The sequence below is a fragment of the Macrosteles quadrilineatus genome, unplaced genomic scaffold, assembly GCF_028750875.1.
Source record: "Macrosteles quadrilineatus isolate MER2022 unplaced genomic scaffold, UCM_ALF_1.0 Scaffold_4__1_contigs__length_99947679, whole genome shotgun sequence".
NCBI lineage: Eukaryota > Metazoa > Arthropoda > Insecta > Hemiptera > Cicadellidae > Macrosteles > Macrosteles quadrilineatus.
In genome coordinates this window covers 91,241,674-91,258,453 of record NW_026542597.1, presented here as the reverse complement: position 1 = coordinate 91,258,453, position 16,780 = coordinate 91,241,674, and the positions used below count along the sequence as shown (strand labels likewise).

The window sequence follows — 16,780 nt, the reverse complement described above, 5'->3', positions numbered from 1 at the left end:
CAGGATCTTCCACCAAAGTTGGGTTTTCTCCCATAAGATTAACATGGGGGAATCTAAATATTTAGTTGTAAACTTTGTCTTCACTAATTAGAGAGAACGGCTGGGCGTAGAAACTTGGTAGAGGTGTCCAAAGAAAGGTCTTGGTCTGTAGATGAGTTATCAAAAGAAAAACGAAGTAAATTCGCTTAGGGCTCTGCCCCAGAAGCCTTTAAAGACCCCTCCACATATTTGTTTACATTTTGGCCGTGTGGATAATACTTTTTAATGAAACAGCTGTTAATTTTAATATTGTATTTTAAACAACACATATTTATTGGGAGTTAGAATTGTCCAAAAGAAGTATTTTCAATGTTATTTTCTGATTTTAAAATTGATTTTCTTCTGTATCATATCATTTGCATTATTTGTTGCCAATGGAGCCGCACGACCATATAAATGAGGAGGCCCCTAACAGTTCAAGAATAAAATCCAACTTCACTTCAAGTATATTCCACTACACCTAACATTCTGTAGAGACATTATATTGACAACTTTATGTAATTGATAGGGCTGAGACAACTAACTGACATCCCCCATGTCAAGGAATTCCAGCTTTAACAGTAACCCCACAACCAATTTCTCAAAACATTGCTAGAGAAATGTGCATAGGCAAATTTTTGTGTGTGATTCATAGGCACAGAAGTACGATATGAACTGACACGACGTGACGAAGGAAAACTCAAACTTACACTGTAACGGATATATCTCCGTTTGAAGTTAGAACGTGTCTTCCCAACAAACAGATATTTTTTTTTTTAATAAAATCCTAGATTAATCTGCATTATGGAATCACGGAAGTGTTTAACTACAAAAGCTTCACTAATACGATTTTAATAGGCCTACTGGTATAAAGGTTCTTCCAAAGAAAGAGATACCAGATAAGATACTAATAGCATGGGAAATATTTTATTCATTGAATGATCAACCATATTTTGGTAACTAACGCAATTAATATCATTATTGTTTTTACACTTATTAATCTTTAAACAATGCCAAATGCTCAAAATATGTATAATTTCACTCAATTTATTGCAGCAGATGAATTTGCGTACGCCTTGAAAGTAACCGTCGATTTCGACGGGTTTCACCTAGTAATCTATAATTCACAAATCTCTCTTTTGCTGTTTCGGATATTTAAGGTTTTTATTACTAGTCCCGCCATAGCAATACTTTAAGCCATGCGAGTTGATCATGGGAGCAAAATAGATTGGTTTCAGAGAGAAAATATTAGCCTACATACCTACATGAAACATTAGCCTCAAAGCGTATTGACCAGTTGACATTTTATTTACTACATGATCAAAATGCGTATCCCAACATTAACACAACACAACTTATTTCTCTGGTAGAGACTATCGGTAGGCCTACCTTCAACTTGATCAGGTTAAGTGAGAGACTAGGCTGTGGCCCTTACTTTGCCTAGGGAAATAAAGAATTTTTAGTTGTCTTAAGAAATGTGAAACAAAAATAATGTAGACCTCTAGCTATTAGCTATTTTCAAGTTCTGATTTATTTTTTAGTCTCCTGTGCTTACTTTGTTTTTATTTGCAGATCTTAAAAAAAAAAATGGCAGACACTGAAGAGATAAAGTTAATAATTAAAGGCATTTTAGTTTCAAATCCAAATGTCTTAAAAGCAAATGCATTACTGAAGGAATGTGAAGCACATCTTGAAGGGGAAATCCCCCTCAGAAAACTTGGATTTAAGAACTTTGTAGAGTTTTTGAAATCCATCCCAGCTGTTGTCCAGGTTAGTAAAAAACATTTTTTAGTGTTCCCTAGTGATAAGTTTTATTAGTCTCAACCAGTCAACCTTTACTGCAGAAAGAATTGGTTTTTTCCCAGCTCATTCACAAAATAGCAGACCACTAATTCTACAAAGTGTTTGAGTTTACTGTAAGACAGGTCTCTTAAGAGAAATGACACCTGAATACACAACCAGCATGATTAGACTGTGAGATCAAGGTTTTATTGCTGGATTTTCCCGTTTTCATTTTCAAAACATAAAACTAATTTCTCTCCAAACCATGTAGAGCTCAAAAAAAGAAATATATTTGAGTAAAAATCCAATCAGGCAAATGGAAATTGGCCAAGTCTGCGGGTTTGCTGTTAAGAATTAATAGGTATTGACAACAGAAGTTTGTGATTGCAGGTTCAGGCGGGATATGACTACAACCCAGAAGTGTACCCGGTTGTGTCTAACAAGAGCAAACACATAGACCAGTTGGTGTCGAGGCAGGTATCGAGGCCGCCCAAGAAGAGAGGATTTGACAGACCTACGAGGAGACGTCGGGGTGCGGCAGAGTCTCGTCCTCCGTCACGCCCCCCTGCAAGATATAGACCCAACCAGGTAGATTGAGATATTGTACATTACATAGTTCCTGAATATGATATAGAGAGAAATCCTCTTAGAACTTGCGAAGAAATTGGCAATCAATTAATTGGTTGTCGAGTTTCCAGGGCCTGCCCACATTTTCGGCTCTTATTTGTTTTCCTGGCTTTTTTTAAACAAACTTGAGTTTTCTTTATTTCATAAATATAAATTCCTTTCCATCTCTATAAGTGTGTTAAAGTTTTTTTTTTCTATTTCTATCAAAAACAATCCTGTACAACTGTTATTGTTACAGAGCAACAATGCATACAGTTCGAACAGTTACACAAATAGCACAAGGTATCCCTCGAACAATGGACCTTGCAGCTCCAAAAGCTTATCCTCTCAAGCAGACGAACGTAGCAACCAAGTTTATTACACTCAAGGTGGGTACATTGAAATATAAAATTTTAAGCCTTAACATCTATTAGGATACTTATTTCAAATAAAAAATACCCCCGCCGCAGCAAACCTGCAGACTAAGCGAATTTCCATTTGACTGATTGGATTTATACTGAAATGTCTACTTAAAAATATAACATTTATTCTTGATTTAAATAGAATTAGTTTAACAAGTACTTAGGTTTGCTGCATCAGGGAGGGTAAAACTGTTTTTTTTTTTTTTTTTTTTTTGTAAAATGTGAATAGTTAGTAAGAAATAAAAACATTTTCCAAATTTGATCAAAATATGTTCACAAACAAGCAAACTACAACAGTTTACTTATTCTCCATAAGAATAACATGGGAATTTTAAATTTACAATTTTTTGGAATTTTCTCCGTAACCATTAGGCGCATAATAACGCTTCAATATACTAAATTATTTGTTTTTTTAAGCTCTACAAAATGGTTTGGAAAGAAATTGCTAAATTTTATGTTTTTTGGGTCAAAAATGGGAAAAACCTATTTTTACCCCATAAAACCCCCCGTAAACCCCCGTTCCCATGGTCCGATCATGCTGGATCGCGAACTCGTTCGAATAAACGTACGTTTACACGTTTGTACCAAATTTCATCAAAATCGGATCATTTTTGCTTGAGTTATCGTGCTGACGGACACATATATATATATATATATATATATATATATATATATATGAATTTGAACGGATGGTGTTTTTTGCCTCTAGGGACCTCAAAATGAAAAAAAAAAATCGGTCCCGCGTCCAGGTCTTACCATGAGTACTACGGTAATAGCTTATTCCCTATATGGGAAATTCGCTAAAAACCTATGTACTCGAAGTTGAATTAAAAGAAATCTAGGTACTCAAAGTAAATAAAAAAAATCTAGGTGTTCAAAGTTAAATAAAAAAATCTAGGTGCTCAAAAGTAAATAAAAAACATCTAGTTACTCAAAGTTTGTTGTTGTTTCGTCACCAGCATGACAACTCATAAGATCCATGTAAATTTTTTCAAAATTTTAAATTAATTTTCTGTGCTTATTTTTGAGCCTATTTTAATTTATAAAGGCATTCTGCACAGCTACAGGAAAATATCTTTCTAACAGTATGCGTAGATTTTCCCTGTGATGCACACGAGCTGAGATAAAATGTTTTAAAGAAACATGCCTGCCTATTAATATACAGATAGATAGATGCTCAAAGTTACCTAGTTAGACTTTGTTCTAGACACCACTTAAGTGCACCATTGAATGTTTCATCTTTACCTTACTTTACTTCTCTGTGGAAATATTAAGAATAAGAATGTAATGACATAATAATAACCTTGGTGATTTTCAGATGCTCCACAGACCACATCCGCATATGCTACAGAAGGATGCATCCCAGCAGGGTACGAAGATGACGATGAGGATGATGATTGGTTGGAAGATGAATTAGATTCGGAAGAAGAGATGTTCCAACAAGTGACTCAAGCGTATGCCAATAGGAACGGAACATCCTCCATGTATGTTTTGAGTAATTTTGTGTTTGTGCACGTGTTCTTTGACATATACTGCATGTTTCATATTAATTATTTGATTCAGATTCTTTATTGATCTTAATGACACATGCAGTGCTATAGATCTTGTCATGTTGCAATAAAATACAATGAAAAAAAAAGAATGTATAAAAAACAGTCTGCAAATGCAGATTAATGTAACAAGCAAAGTAGAAACTAGCATATGCAAAGGAAGACATCATAAAAAATCTTATAAATAAAAACACTGGCCTTATTAACTGATACTTCCTTCAATTCGATGAATAAAAGGTTTGTGAACCTGTCTTCCAGTTTTTTTGTAGTCCTGCAAGATATTTTATAGTCTCTTTTCTTCCGAATCTTTAAAAATCTGAGGCATATAATTGATGACCATGACTGAAAGTAACATACTTGTTATCATTATTTACAGTCTGACGTACTTTTCCATTTTTTGTAATATTCTAAATATTCGTAACATCTGTGCCAGTCTTAGGCTGATAGTCCAAGCTGTCCTGCAAAGGCTGAATCAAACGGATCCAAATGACCATCGCTAGCAGCCTAATGTTTGAGTGTCTGTAACCTAACTAGAGTTGACTTATTACAGAACCACACCACCTTGTGAAGGAGCTGCAACGGATTGTTACGACGATAAGACTGATCAGAATGAATACTTGGAGGACAGATGTTATATCAGTGATAAAATGATCACCAACTTCAGATCCATCCTGGAACGTCATTCAGAAGGCATTTGGGCTGCCGAGCTTCCATCGTTGTACCATGTAAGTTAGTTGATTATTTTTAAGTACTGGTACAAGTGGTTTTATACTTTTATGTTTCTTTTGCCAGTTGAAAAAGTCCTGAATTGCAAAATATGTTTTTTTCATCGCTTACAGAAATAATCCCGTTTCTGTTCCAGAAAAACTTTGGAGTCCGATTTGAACTCCACGACTTAGGATACAGAAATATTTTGTCACTGGTATCATCCTTGCCTAAAGTGTTCTCTTTTAGAAGAGAAGGACCGCATGATTGGAAGCTCTATGATGCTCGATTCGTCACCCAAGAAAGTCTTGACGCCAAAGGAGAATTCCTCATAACAGGTAAATTATATTGGATTTTATTAGACTTGGATTTTATCTCCGTTCTATCAGCATGGTGTTTTGTTTTTCAAATGTGTTGTGCTTGTGTCAGAAAAACCTACACGACATGCTCCTTTCGGTTCTCAATGTCTACCTGACTTTTTTATTCGAGTGAAAAATGTAAATTCCAAATACAGCAATATTGATCATATGAATATTTATTAGGATTTACTTTTTTTGGATCCGTTATGTTGTTTACGTTAACATTAGCATATGTTGAAAGTGTGTTAACATTTAATTGAAATTTATTAATGCCAAACAAATGCAGGCTATTTTTTCCTGTTGTTAGGTATAGTCGGAATCAAAATTTTAAAGTCCCATGACTATCCCATCAAAGAACATTAGAAAAGGTTAAGTGATTGTTGAGAACACTGCATTTGGGTCCGGCTGTGTAGTTTGTTAAGGGTTGAAAAGTTTCTGTTCAGATTTTGATGAAAAATAAAATCAGTAATCAGTAAACTTAGGTAGGACATTCTTTAAGTTAGGATATTTATTTGAAGTTGTGCCATGACATCTCTGTTACGTTTCTAGTAGGGATGGACGGGATTGAATTTTTAGTTCGGGACGGGACGGGACGGGATTTTTATTTCCTTCCCGATTTTCGGGACGGGACGGGACGGGATTTTTTTCTGTGCATAAAAAGAAAGTACTGTATTGCAGTTACCAAAAAAGACATACGAAATGAATTTTTACCATTTGTGGCACTGATCTATAAAAGCCAAAAAATGGGTAACAATTTACAGGTACCTATAGAAACTTGTGACTCGCGGGTCACGGGGTGATCGTCTGTATGACTCACGGTCACGGCGCGATCGTCGTCATGACTCGCGGTCACGGCGCGATCGTCGGTATGACTCCGCGGTCACGGGGTTATCGTCGGTATGACTCCACGGTCACGGCGCGATCGTCGTCATGACTCGCGGTCACGGCGCGATCGTCGGTATGACTCGCGGTCACGACGCGATCGTCGGTATGACTCCGCGGTCACGGGGTTATCGTCTTCATGACTCGCGGTCACGGCGCGATCGTCGGTATGACTCGCGGTCACGGCGCGATCGTCAGCATGACTCGCGATCACGGCGCGATCGTCGGTATGACTCCGCGGTCACGGGGTTATCGTCGGTATGACTCCACGGTCACGGCGCGATCGTCGTCATGACTCGCGGTCACGGCGCGATCGTCGGTATGACTCGCGGTCACGGCGCGATCGTCGGTATGACTCCGCGGTCACGGGGTTATCGTCGGTATGACTCATAGTCACGGCATGATCGTCAGTATGACTCCGCGGTCACGGCGCGATCGTCGGTAGGACTCCGCGGTCACGGCGCGATCGTCGGTAGGACTCCGCGGTCACGGCTCGATCGTCGGTATGACTCGCGGTCACGGTGCGATCGTCGGTAGGACTCCGCGGTCACGGCGCGATCGTCGGTAGGACTCCGCGGTCACGGCGCGATCGTCGTCATGACTCGTGGTCACGGGGTTATCGTCGGTATGACTCCACGGTCACGGCGCGATCGTCGTCATGACTCGCGGTCACGGCGCAATCGTCGGTATGACTCGCGGTCACGGCGCGATCGTCGGTATGACTCCGCGGTCACGGGGTTATCGTCGGTATGACTCGCGGTCACGGCGCGATCGTCGTTATGACTCCGCGATCACGGCGTAATCGTCGAAATGACTTCGTCTCCTGCGTTCGCGGACCTATCGCTCGCAATAACGGCGTTATCGGCACTCGCGAAGCGGAAAAATCGCCGACGATCGGACCAAATCCCGTCCCGAAAAATTCCCGTGTCAAATGTAATCCCGTCCCGATAATCGGGAATATTTTTTTCCCGAAAATTTCCCGAAATTTCGAGACCCGTCCATCCCTAGTTTCTAGATTACTTCTATTTTTCTAAATCAAATCAAACTTTATTTTAAAATTTAATGGATACCTTTGTGGCGAAATGCAGTTGTTATGGATGTTAATTAAGATATCTGGCCCAATATATCTACTTCTATCCACAGCAAAGTTGCGCACATTTCATCTCGCTCCTCAGACCTTATTACCTTATTAAAACCAAGCTAATAATCTTGTTAATCTTCTTTGACTAGAGTGTAAAAGTTTTTGATATAACACATTTGTATGCTTTTTTTAAAAAGATTTATTATTTTTTTATAGAAAGCGAAGAATACATACCCGACTCCATCATCACTAATGTTAAAGAACTTTTGAAGAAAAACAGGAGTGGATTGAGGAGTACGGAGCTACTGGAATACTATCTTGTAAGATGATTAGGAATGTTATTGGAATTATTATTTATGTTATTGCAGCATTTATTTATTTATTCGCGGATCTACCATTTTTACATAATTTCGGAGATAATACAATACTTATTTTTCAAATGCAAATGACAAAAAACAAGATTTTATACTAACACACATCATGAAATGACTAACAAGATAATACAACAATTACACTTGAATTACAAAAGTTGTAACAGTTAACCAAATGTGCATTGATTAAATATAAAGGTCTCTCTCTATATTTAAGGCAGTTGAGTCCAACCCTTGTATATCTAATTCACACCCCTTTTCTCATGTCTTGGAACAAATTAATGGCCAAAGGTTGTGATAAGAAAGTTTATTATGTATTCGCTGATTTACTAAATCAGGCTAGGCCCTTGCTCTCTATTCAACATTACTGGCAAATTGAGTTATTTACCCCTCGATACCCAGGATATTTAGTTTTAATTATTGTTGAATATTTGAAATTTCTTATCAAGATTGTTAACTTAATACGTAAAATTCATGCAAGTATAATTGATACGTAAAAATTAGTCTGTTACCTATGTATTACCGTAATTTATCATGCCCATAAAAAATTTAAATGTTCTGGATAACTTGACAACATCCAAACACCACAATCTCTGGGTCCACAAATTGTGGAGTTAAGGTTTTACTGTACCAAAAAACGAAAAAACCATTGCACTTCTTTTCAATAAATAGCACTGCCATAGAACAAACAAACGGTATCAGCAATCTGACTCATAATTTCTCCTATTTAGCTTTTCAAAACCATGTAGGATGGGCAAATGGTGGGAGTTACTAGTATATTTTATAGGAAAAAAAAACACAAAAGCTGCAATAAATTTTAATAATTTTTACAGGGTTGAGGGTAAAGCCATTTTATTAAGAGTTAAAAGGGCCATAACATACAACATATTAATCATATTTGTTTGAGATGTTTGTGTAAAAAGTTTTCTGTTATATTTGGGGGTTTTATGGGAAAAATCACTACCGGTATTAAAAATTATGATTCCTAAATATTTAAAAACCAGAGATTCCATATTTTATTAGTGCCCATTTAACGGAAATCATCAAAATCCGCTTTACACCTCAACACACACATATAGACAACTTCAAAATCTACTTTTTTGGGTCCAGGTTTGGAAATATCCCGAAATGGATATTCCCACCCTAATCTCAAAACTAAAAATTTTTTACAAAAACAATACTTACGCCACATGTTATGTATAGTGAGGAGAAAGTGAAAATGATCATGTTCCATGTGATCACAAGTGATAATATTCACTGTATAGGTGTTAAAGTTTTTTATACAAGTTCATAATTTTTGCTGCTCTGCTAGCTTGATTTAGATGTGATTGTTTCTAAGTAAGATTGTGTGTTTGTGGTTTTTCAGGAAGAATACAACAAACCATTGAAGCTAGATTTGCTCGGATTGACGATGAATGAGTTTGTTAACCACTTGAGAAAGCATGTGTCTGTAAAAACTTGTAGTGATTACTACTTTTTGTTACCAAAGCATGAGCGCATATCATATGAAGCATTACAGCCGCCTGAAAAAGATGAGAGATTGTTTGTTACCGTAAGTCTTGTCAGTAGTAACTTTGTCCATAGAATTTGTTACAGAGGATGTCATAGATTTTAGGGTGTGGTTTTTGGAATTCAATATAATATGCTATGTTATTAAATAACCAGAAAAGTATAAAAGTATTACCGTACTTAATCTGACAAGTGTAGCTGCTTGAAACGTAAGGTGGCTGGTTGAGAAGGAATTGGTCATGTGGATTCTACAATAAATTGATAACATTTTAAATGTATGCTATATTTTTATTATTTTGTTTACATTTTGTGTAGAAATCCCCACAAACAAGCTACTAGGCCTACTCCATAAGTTTTTCTGATTGCATAATATGTGGCGTCGAATAGATGGGAAAAATTAATTTAATCAGTATATTTTATCCACCAAACCACAACAAATTAAGGTACAGAGACACACTTATGGTATGACCATACACTTCCTGCTCTGGTACGTTGTGTACAACTTACATATCCAATTTTATAAACTAGACATAAAAATGTATTTCTCTCAAATGACTACCCAAAATAAAATTCAAATACATTTTTATTAGGGATGGTCAAGTCTCGAAATTTCGGGAAATTTTCGGGAAATTTTAAATCTCGTTACACGAGACGAGATTTCTTTTTGGCCGAGATTTTTATCGAGACGAGAATAAAAAAAAAAAAAAAAAAAAATTAAAAACGCCTGCAGAAAGTCAATGCAATACCCGCAATACAGGAGCGTGTTGTAGTTGCGTTTCCTTTGCGAAGGCGTTCTTATTTAATTAATTCTTCAAATGTAAATATTACTTTAATTATTTTAATAACATTTGAGAAGTTTTCTTAAGTGTTAGCAGTGTGAGGAATGTTTTATTACTATAAAAAAAGTCAAAACAAATAACTATTTTATACAAATTAATATTTTATTTTATGATTTATTTTATTTTAGGATAAGTTGAACTCTATCCTAACTGATATCACTATGCTTCCTAATCGTTGGCATTTTTAATAATTTAGGCGTGATTAATAAAAAAATGTTATGCTGATGTTTTTTAATAAAAGATTGTAAATATTCTTGCTTATTATCATTATTTTTGTATTTAAACAGTCATCTAACAATGTTACTAAATCAGGTAAAAATTCCGAACGTGCATTTCCCGTTGTGTATGAGAAGGGAAATCCCGTCTCGATCTCGTCTCGAAATTTTATGAGAAATAAAAAATCTCGTCTCGTCTCGTCTCGAACTAAAAATCCAATCTCGTCCATCCCTAATTTTTATACAGTATTAAATATATATTGAGGTAATACAAGGTAACAAAAAAATAATAAAATAAATGACAGGTAACTGAAGACAGTTGAACATTAGATAAACGTGCAAATAAATATACTATTGATGAGTAAGGTAGGGCCTGAACGGCCAGCACTGAGCGAAAATTCCTATGGCACAGGGTCTTCCTCCACTGTGAGCGTTGTAATACATGAGGGCGAAGGAGGCATTATTGGACTCCGTCGTCGTGTTGCCCTTTAAGTATCAAATAATAATAGCAACTGTTCTCTTATTTAATTACCAATTTCGATAATAACAAAGGATAGGTTTCTTGGTTACGAAATCACAATAGCTTGCTTTTAAATACAACTCGAATAAAAGAAGTACAGTAACTAAATTAATGTGAACAGTTTCCTCTAAAATACTATTGAATGGGCGAACACCGTTTTAAATTGATTGAAAAGTCTAAAATGTATCTCAGGGTCGGTTAATGGAAATGTAGCGAGGCTTGTGGTGTGTAGAAACAGCAAGGTTAGCTACTTGAGTTAGGTCACTTCTGGACTACTAGACTAGGCTCAGAACAACTCCCATTCTCTTTAATAGAAGCAAAAAAAGGGTAAATAGAGCCAACACCTTCTTCATCAATGTACAACAACAACGAACAAGTAAAATACTATATTCCCGATCATTATTCTATTTAAAGTTATGCATTTATATTTTTGAGATAACGTATTCCTTTTATTTATTTTGTTAAACATGTATAGTCAATAATGTTTATAAAATAACATTAGTATTTACACCATTACATCCTAGTCACCAGCACTAGTGCTAGACACCACTTGTGTTTATTGTTGAATGTTTCCTTTGTACTTTACTTGTCAGTGCCAAATCCCGTGTGCCTCTTTTCTTTTCTCGTATCTACGCCAGTGGCATTTTTATTATGAAGTCATTTCAAACACTTTTACGAGACAGCGGTCCAAATCCATCAAAGTTTTGTGGAGTGCCGGTGATTGAACCCGTCCCTTCCGCACCGAAGTCCGAGATGCTAACCACTAGGCTAGCAACACAACCACTTGTTTGGTCAGTAATGTTAGTGTTGTCTAGGTGGAGTCCCTGAGTGGGATGGTACCCTCAGAGGTGGTCAAATATGGTGAGGAGATTCCGATGCAAGCCCTTCCTCCTGTCCAGGACTCTGGGCCTGACGATCCTCTTATGGAGTTAGAAGTGCGCATAGGCGAAGTTATGTCTCCGACCTACTTTTACTTCATGCTAAGCAATTCCTATGAAAGTCTAGAAAACATGATGGATGACCTACAGTAAGTGTCTGCAATATATTTGTACCGCTAGCATCTATAATCTATAACGAAAATTTGATTAAGTTTTACAAGAACCAGCACAATGGCCAAAATCAAAATATCTTTCAAAACATTGACAAAGTGAATTGATTTTAACGCTGTTTAGGAACATGGAAGGAAAAAACGTAGGTGTGCTATTCCCGTCATATGCTGACGTCACCCAGATTGCAAACACCATTTCACTCTTTAGAAAAAATTATAAAAAACAATAACAATTAAATCAAAACAACTATGTACTTACAGTATATAGTAGTTATCAGGTGATTTTCTGTTTGCAATCCGGGTGACGTCACCCTTATATACCTATGTTATTTCCTTCCACCATGGTTTAGGAATGTTACAGAAGAAAATGTAAAAATTGTGCCCTGTGATTGTGCCTGAAGAGAATGTTTTTTAACAAAAATCAAAAATCATAAGATAGGAAATCACAGTTTGGTTCAGGTTCTGTTTATTTTGCTTTGAATTTTATAGCATTTCATATCTTTCTCGTAATATTGTGGAATTTGTGCAAATTCGTAGGTTAATATGTTATATATTCGACTTAACCTTTTGGCCTACATTTTTGAACATTCGCCATGAAAATATAAATTTCATGGAGGTGATTTTGGAGCAAATCGTGCTGGGAGAAACTCTAAATGGATAATACTGTTCACTTGATTGAATGAAATTGTTGACTTAAAAAGACACAAGAAGAGCCTGCTTGGTTGAAACGTTTCACTTAAAAAAACAAAAAAACACAGGACCCTCCTTGGTTGAAACGTTTTACTTACAAAAAAAAAAAAAAACACACGCACAGGAACCTGATTGATTGAAACTGTTCACTTAAAATAAAAAACAAAAAAACACCGAAACCTGATTGGTTGAAATTGTTCACTTAAAAAAAAAACAAAAAAAAAACACAGGAGCCTGCTTGTTTGAAACGTTTTACTTAAAAAACACAGGAGCCTGATTGGTTACAACTGTCCTCTTTAAAAACCAACAGCTGATTGACATTGCCTGAATTCATTTACAGTAATGCCAACAAGGATAATTAGAGGTTCTCTTGGTTAGAATTTGACAAAATACATTTCGAAACAATAAATGATTTGTTTTAGTTTTTGTTTCTTAATTTGTTTTATTAATTTTTACAACTCGCTGACCAATTTTTAATCACTTTGACCGTTGTATTGTTACAGTTTTTTGTACCAAAGGGAAGAGGATAAGTATAAAATACCAATACCATACATAAGAAAAGACCTCTATTGTGCCGTGAAGTATTGCGAGTTCTGGCATCGAGCAAAAGTAGTGGAAGTCAAGGGTAACGGTATTGCTGCGGTATGTTTTGCTCTTTAGATTCTGCTTTTATTTCTTTGTAATAGTTGTATTTTACCTTCAAAACCTAAGCCATAACTAATCTTGTTCAAGGGTACGGTGTAGTTTTTTAACTAGGTACAAAAACATTTTGTGTACAACCATAGTTAAAGAAATTGAACTTTTAAATGGACATCAAGAAAGTGTAACAAGTTTTGTAAAAGACTTTGTACCTTGAAAAGGTTGACTCTACTATTTTTTTTTTCAAACCAACAAAATCACTATTTAAACCTAAGTTATGTTTTATAGAAAAAGCTAAGTGTCTGGCAAGGACTTTTCTAAAGGTTTCAAGTTTAACGAACTTAACTAAGGAATAAAGAGTCTAGGGCTGATGAAAATATAAATAACAAATTACAAAATGGTTTTGGGATCTTTTATTTGCATATTGTTTAGCCTCTGGACTCTGATTTGTCTCAAACTAAGCTATCTGAGCTCTATCACTTTTTCAAAAAAATTCCATTTCTTAACATCTATTAGATGACATAGTGTTTTTAATACCTGTTTTTATACCTTACCTAGTTAGTCACTCGAACCTAAGCAGGTTTTTGGCCTCGCCATCAGTTTTAAAAGCAGCTAAAAATCTCAAAGAAAATATTTAATAGTGTAATATAAGTCTGGCAAAAACACCAGCGTAAAAAACTACATTTTTTATTAGAATTAATTTAGTTTAAGGAATTGCACGATTTCCACTAGTATATACAAAAATAGCACCTCTCAAACTTTCAGATTGAGTACATTGACTACGGAACACCAGCCACCAAAGAGTGCTCTCACCTTCGTTTCTTGACCAAAGACTTTGCACAACTACCGGCGCAAGCAATTTGCGGCAAGCTCATCGGTGTGAAGCCAAAGAATAATGAAACCAAATTTACAAGAAAAGTCAATGACGAGTTTTTGGATATGGTCACAAACAAAAGACTGATAGCACATGTGTACCAAGTCACTGAAAGGTTTCTTCACAAACAGGTAAATTGCATTTTTTTAAAGCATGACAAATCTGCTTGATGTAATACTTGTTTGTTGTAGTATGGGGGTTTTTAAGAATGGTAAGACTGATAAATTGCCTATCCCCAAGTGGGATAATATACGCTTAAACACTTACATAGCTCAGAATCTCCATTTTGAATCAGTGCAAACGCTATTTCAGTAGTGGGACTGTGGTGTGGCCATGTTTGTCTCGTCGCAGCCTTGTATTAGAGGACGCCATGCTATCCGTGATCACGTGATTTTATCCTGCAATCACAGCAAATTACTGACGTTTAGTTTGTACATTAATATTAAGAAATTTTAATACCTAAATAAATTAATCTACTGTTTTTTAAATCAATAAAACTGTTGATTGTGTTTTTTCAGACAAAAGTACAGTTCGAGATAATCCTCTTTGACACTGAAAATCCTAAAGGGGAAATAGTACTCAACGATCATCTGATAAGGACAGGGCTGGTCAGTCCCATCCCGCCTGAGGTGTGTAGTTTGTTTATTATTTAATTCCTATACAGTAGTCTCAACTAGGCAATCGGTTGTTTGACCTGTGGTATCTAATCCTTATTTATTGTCAAATACCACAAACTGTGTGCTATTCTGTGTGGCAGACTGTACACTGCTGTAACAAGTACTGTAGCGGATGTTAAGCCAACTAGTCTCACTGCCCTGACCAACTCAGAGGGTTTAAACACATACTAATGAAATAAAATAAAAATCCTTTATTCAAACAGTACATTGATACATGAATTGTGTCAAGTCAACGATTAAACATATATTTTATGTATTTGCAGCACTAATTAATTAAGAGCCATTTACAACTTTCTCCCTAACAACTACTGCAACAAACTGATAATATGAACTGCTGTACTTCAATTACTACCAGGCCCGGACTGGGACCATTTGGTGCCCTTAGCTATATGCTATCTAAACCGGTGGATTTTTAAAAATTAAGTGCTTGGGAACGAGTTTTTGCATTTTTTTGGCACTTATAGAAATTATAGAAACAAGTAGGTTTTATAGAAGGGTATTTACTTAGCCTATTATATATTATTAAAATCAACTTTGTTATTTATTAAAATCCAAAATTCAAATTATATTCTAAAATAATTTTTGGAAATGATCTTAGGCTTTAAATACTAAAGAACCGGTACCCTAAACATTCTATGGTATGACATGGAGGGAGCACCTACCTACAATTTTTGTCATTTTAGATTGGCTCGGTGAAAAGATGGTGTTATAGATATCACTGAAATCAGTTAATGAAAACATCCTTCTCTGTTGGGGGCTCAATTAAAGTTCATCCTTTTTTATTCTAAAAATAACTACAGCAGTCTAATGGAAATGGAAGAGCTATGTATATAGTCAAAGAAAATAAGAAAGAGAACATTTCATGTCTAATGGTATTTTTTGTTAACAGGAAAGTCCACCCCAAAAACTGGAGCCTGAGACTAACCCAATCTTAGAAAGTGATCCAAACATCTTATCCACGAATAATATTCTATTCAGTGATGTATCCCCTGAAGAAAACAGCACACTACCTACCCTTCTGCCGAGTGGAAATGCGTCATTACCAGAAGACATCTCTTCAATAGCGAGTGGATCAACTTTACTTCCAGGAGATGACCCCTCGATAGCGCTTCTACCTAGCTCGGTAAATGTTTCTACAAAATGTCCAACTTTTTTCAAACGAATTGTCAAGTGTCTTTTAAAAAAACGCGACAAAAGTATAGATATTTTATCCCATCACTACTCCTTGGAATGTCCTAGTCAAAGCGAACCTGATAAAAACCCAAGTCCCGCTACGACTGAACCGATAGTAGCTGAATCTAAGCAAAACGCTCAAGAATCTTCAGATTCAAGGGATATTAAAAGTATTTTGGCCAAAATAAAAGAGAGTCGGAAGGGAAATCCTTTTTTTGTGCCCAAGAAATCAAGCAGTGAGGGTTTAAATGGTACATGTTGCTCTGTTAATTCGCTTGAAACTTCTCCTCCGCCACATACCACTAATGGTTTAAGTAGTGAAACTGCAAACAGATCTGAGTCAGAAAATAGTATTCTAGAGAGTAAGTCTTCTGTTGATTCAGTTTCTGAACTTCCTCTACGCAATGGTTTTACATCACACACAAATCCTACAGAAGTAATTAAAGAGAAAGATTCACAAGTTGATGTATTAGCAATAATTAGACATGTTAGAGCAAAAAGAAGTAAGGCACAGTAATGGATCTAAGGTTTAGGAAAGTTCTACGAAATTAATCCTGTACAGTAGACCCCCTCTTCACCAATCCTAATGGGACTGGACCTAGTTCGGATAAAAAAAGTCGGTTAAAACAGGTAATTCCTAAAAACTAAAAAAAAATTAGGTGCTCTTCAATTGGAGTTATATAATATAATCATTATTTTGAAGTTGTGCATGTATTATTTACACTATAAACTACACTAATCTCGATAGAAAAGTCTTAAAAACCCCAAAACATGTTATGGTAAAATACTTTCAGTGAAATAAATTATAGTCGTAGGCGAG

General features: G+C 35.9%; 1 protein-coding gene across 3 annotated transcripts in view; it reads left to right on the top strand.

The window, feature by feature from the left end:
* Nucleotides 1-16,780, top strand: part of LOC128991818 (uncharacterized) — a 39,535-nt gene that overhangs the window by 2,325 nt on the left and 20,430 nt on the right. For all 3 annotated transcript variants that reach the window (XM_054415019.1, XM_054415018.1, XM_054415017.1), the window contains exons 2-14: nt 1,591-1,788; nt 2,191-2,388; nt 2,666-2,795; nt 4,147-4,312; nt 4,929-5,103; nt 5,241-5,421; nt 7,622-7,725; nt 9,143-9,328; nt 11,675-11,886; nt 13,101-13,239; nt 14,002-14,241; nt 14,629-14,739; nt 15,677-15,910. In XM_054415019.1, coding sequence (XP_054270994.1) covers nt 1,606-1,788; nt 2,191-2,388; nt 2,666-2,795; nt 4,147-4,312; nt 4,929-5,103; nt 5,241-5,421; nt 7,622-7,725; nt 9,143-9,328; nt 11,675-11,886; nt 13,101-13,239; nt 14,002-14,241; nt 14,629-14,739; nt 15,677-15,910 — 2,259 coding nt within the window. In that variant the 5' untranslated portion in view covers nt 1,591-1,605. The remainder of the gene's footprint in view (nt 1-1,590; nt 1,789-2,190; nt 2,389-2,665; nt 2,796-4,146; nt 4,313-4,928; nt 5,104-5,240; nt 5,422-7,621; nt 7,726-9,142; nt 9,329-11,674; nt 11,887-13,100; nt 13,240-14,001; nt 14,242-14,628; nt 14,740-15,676; nt 15,911-16,780) is intronic.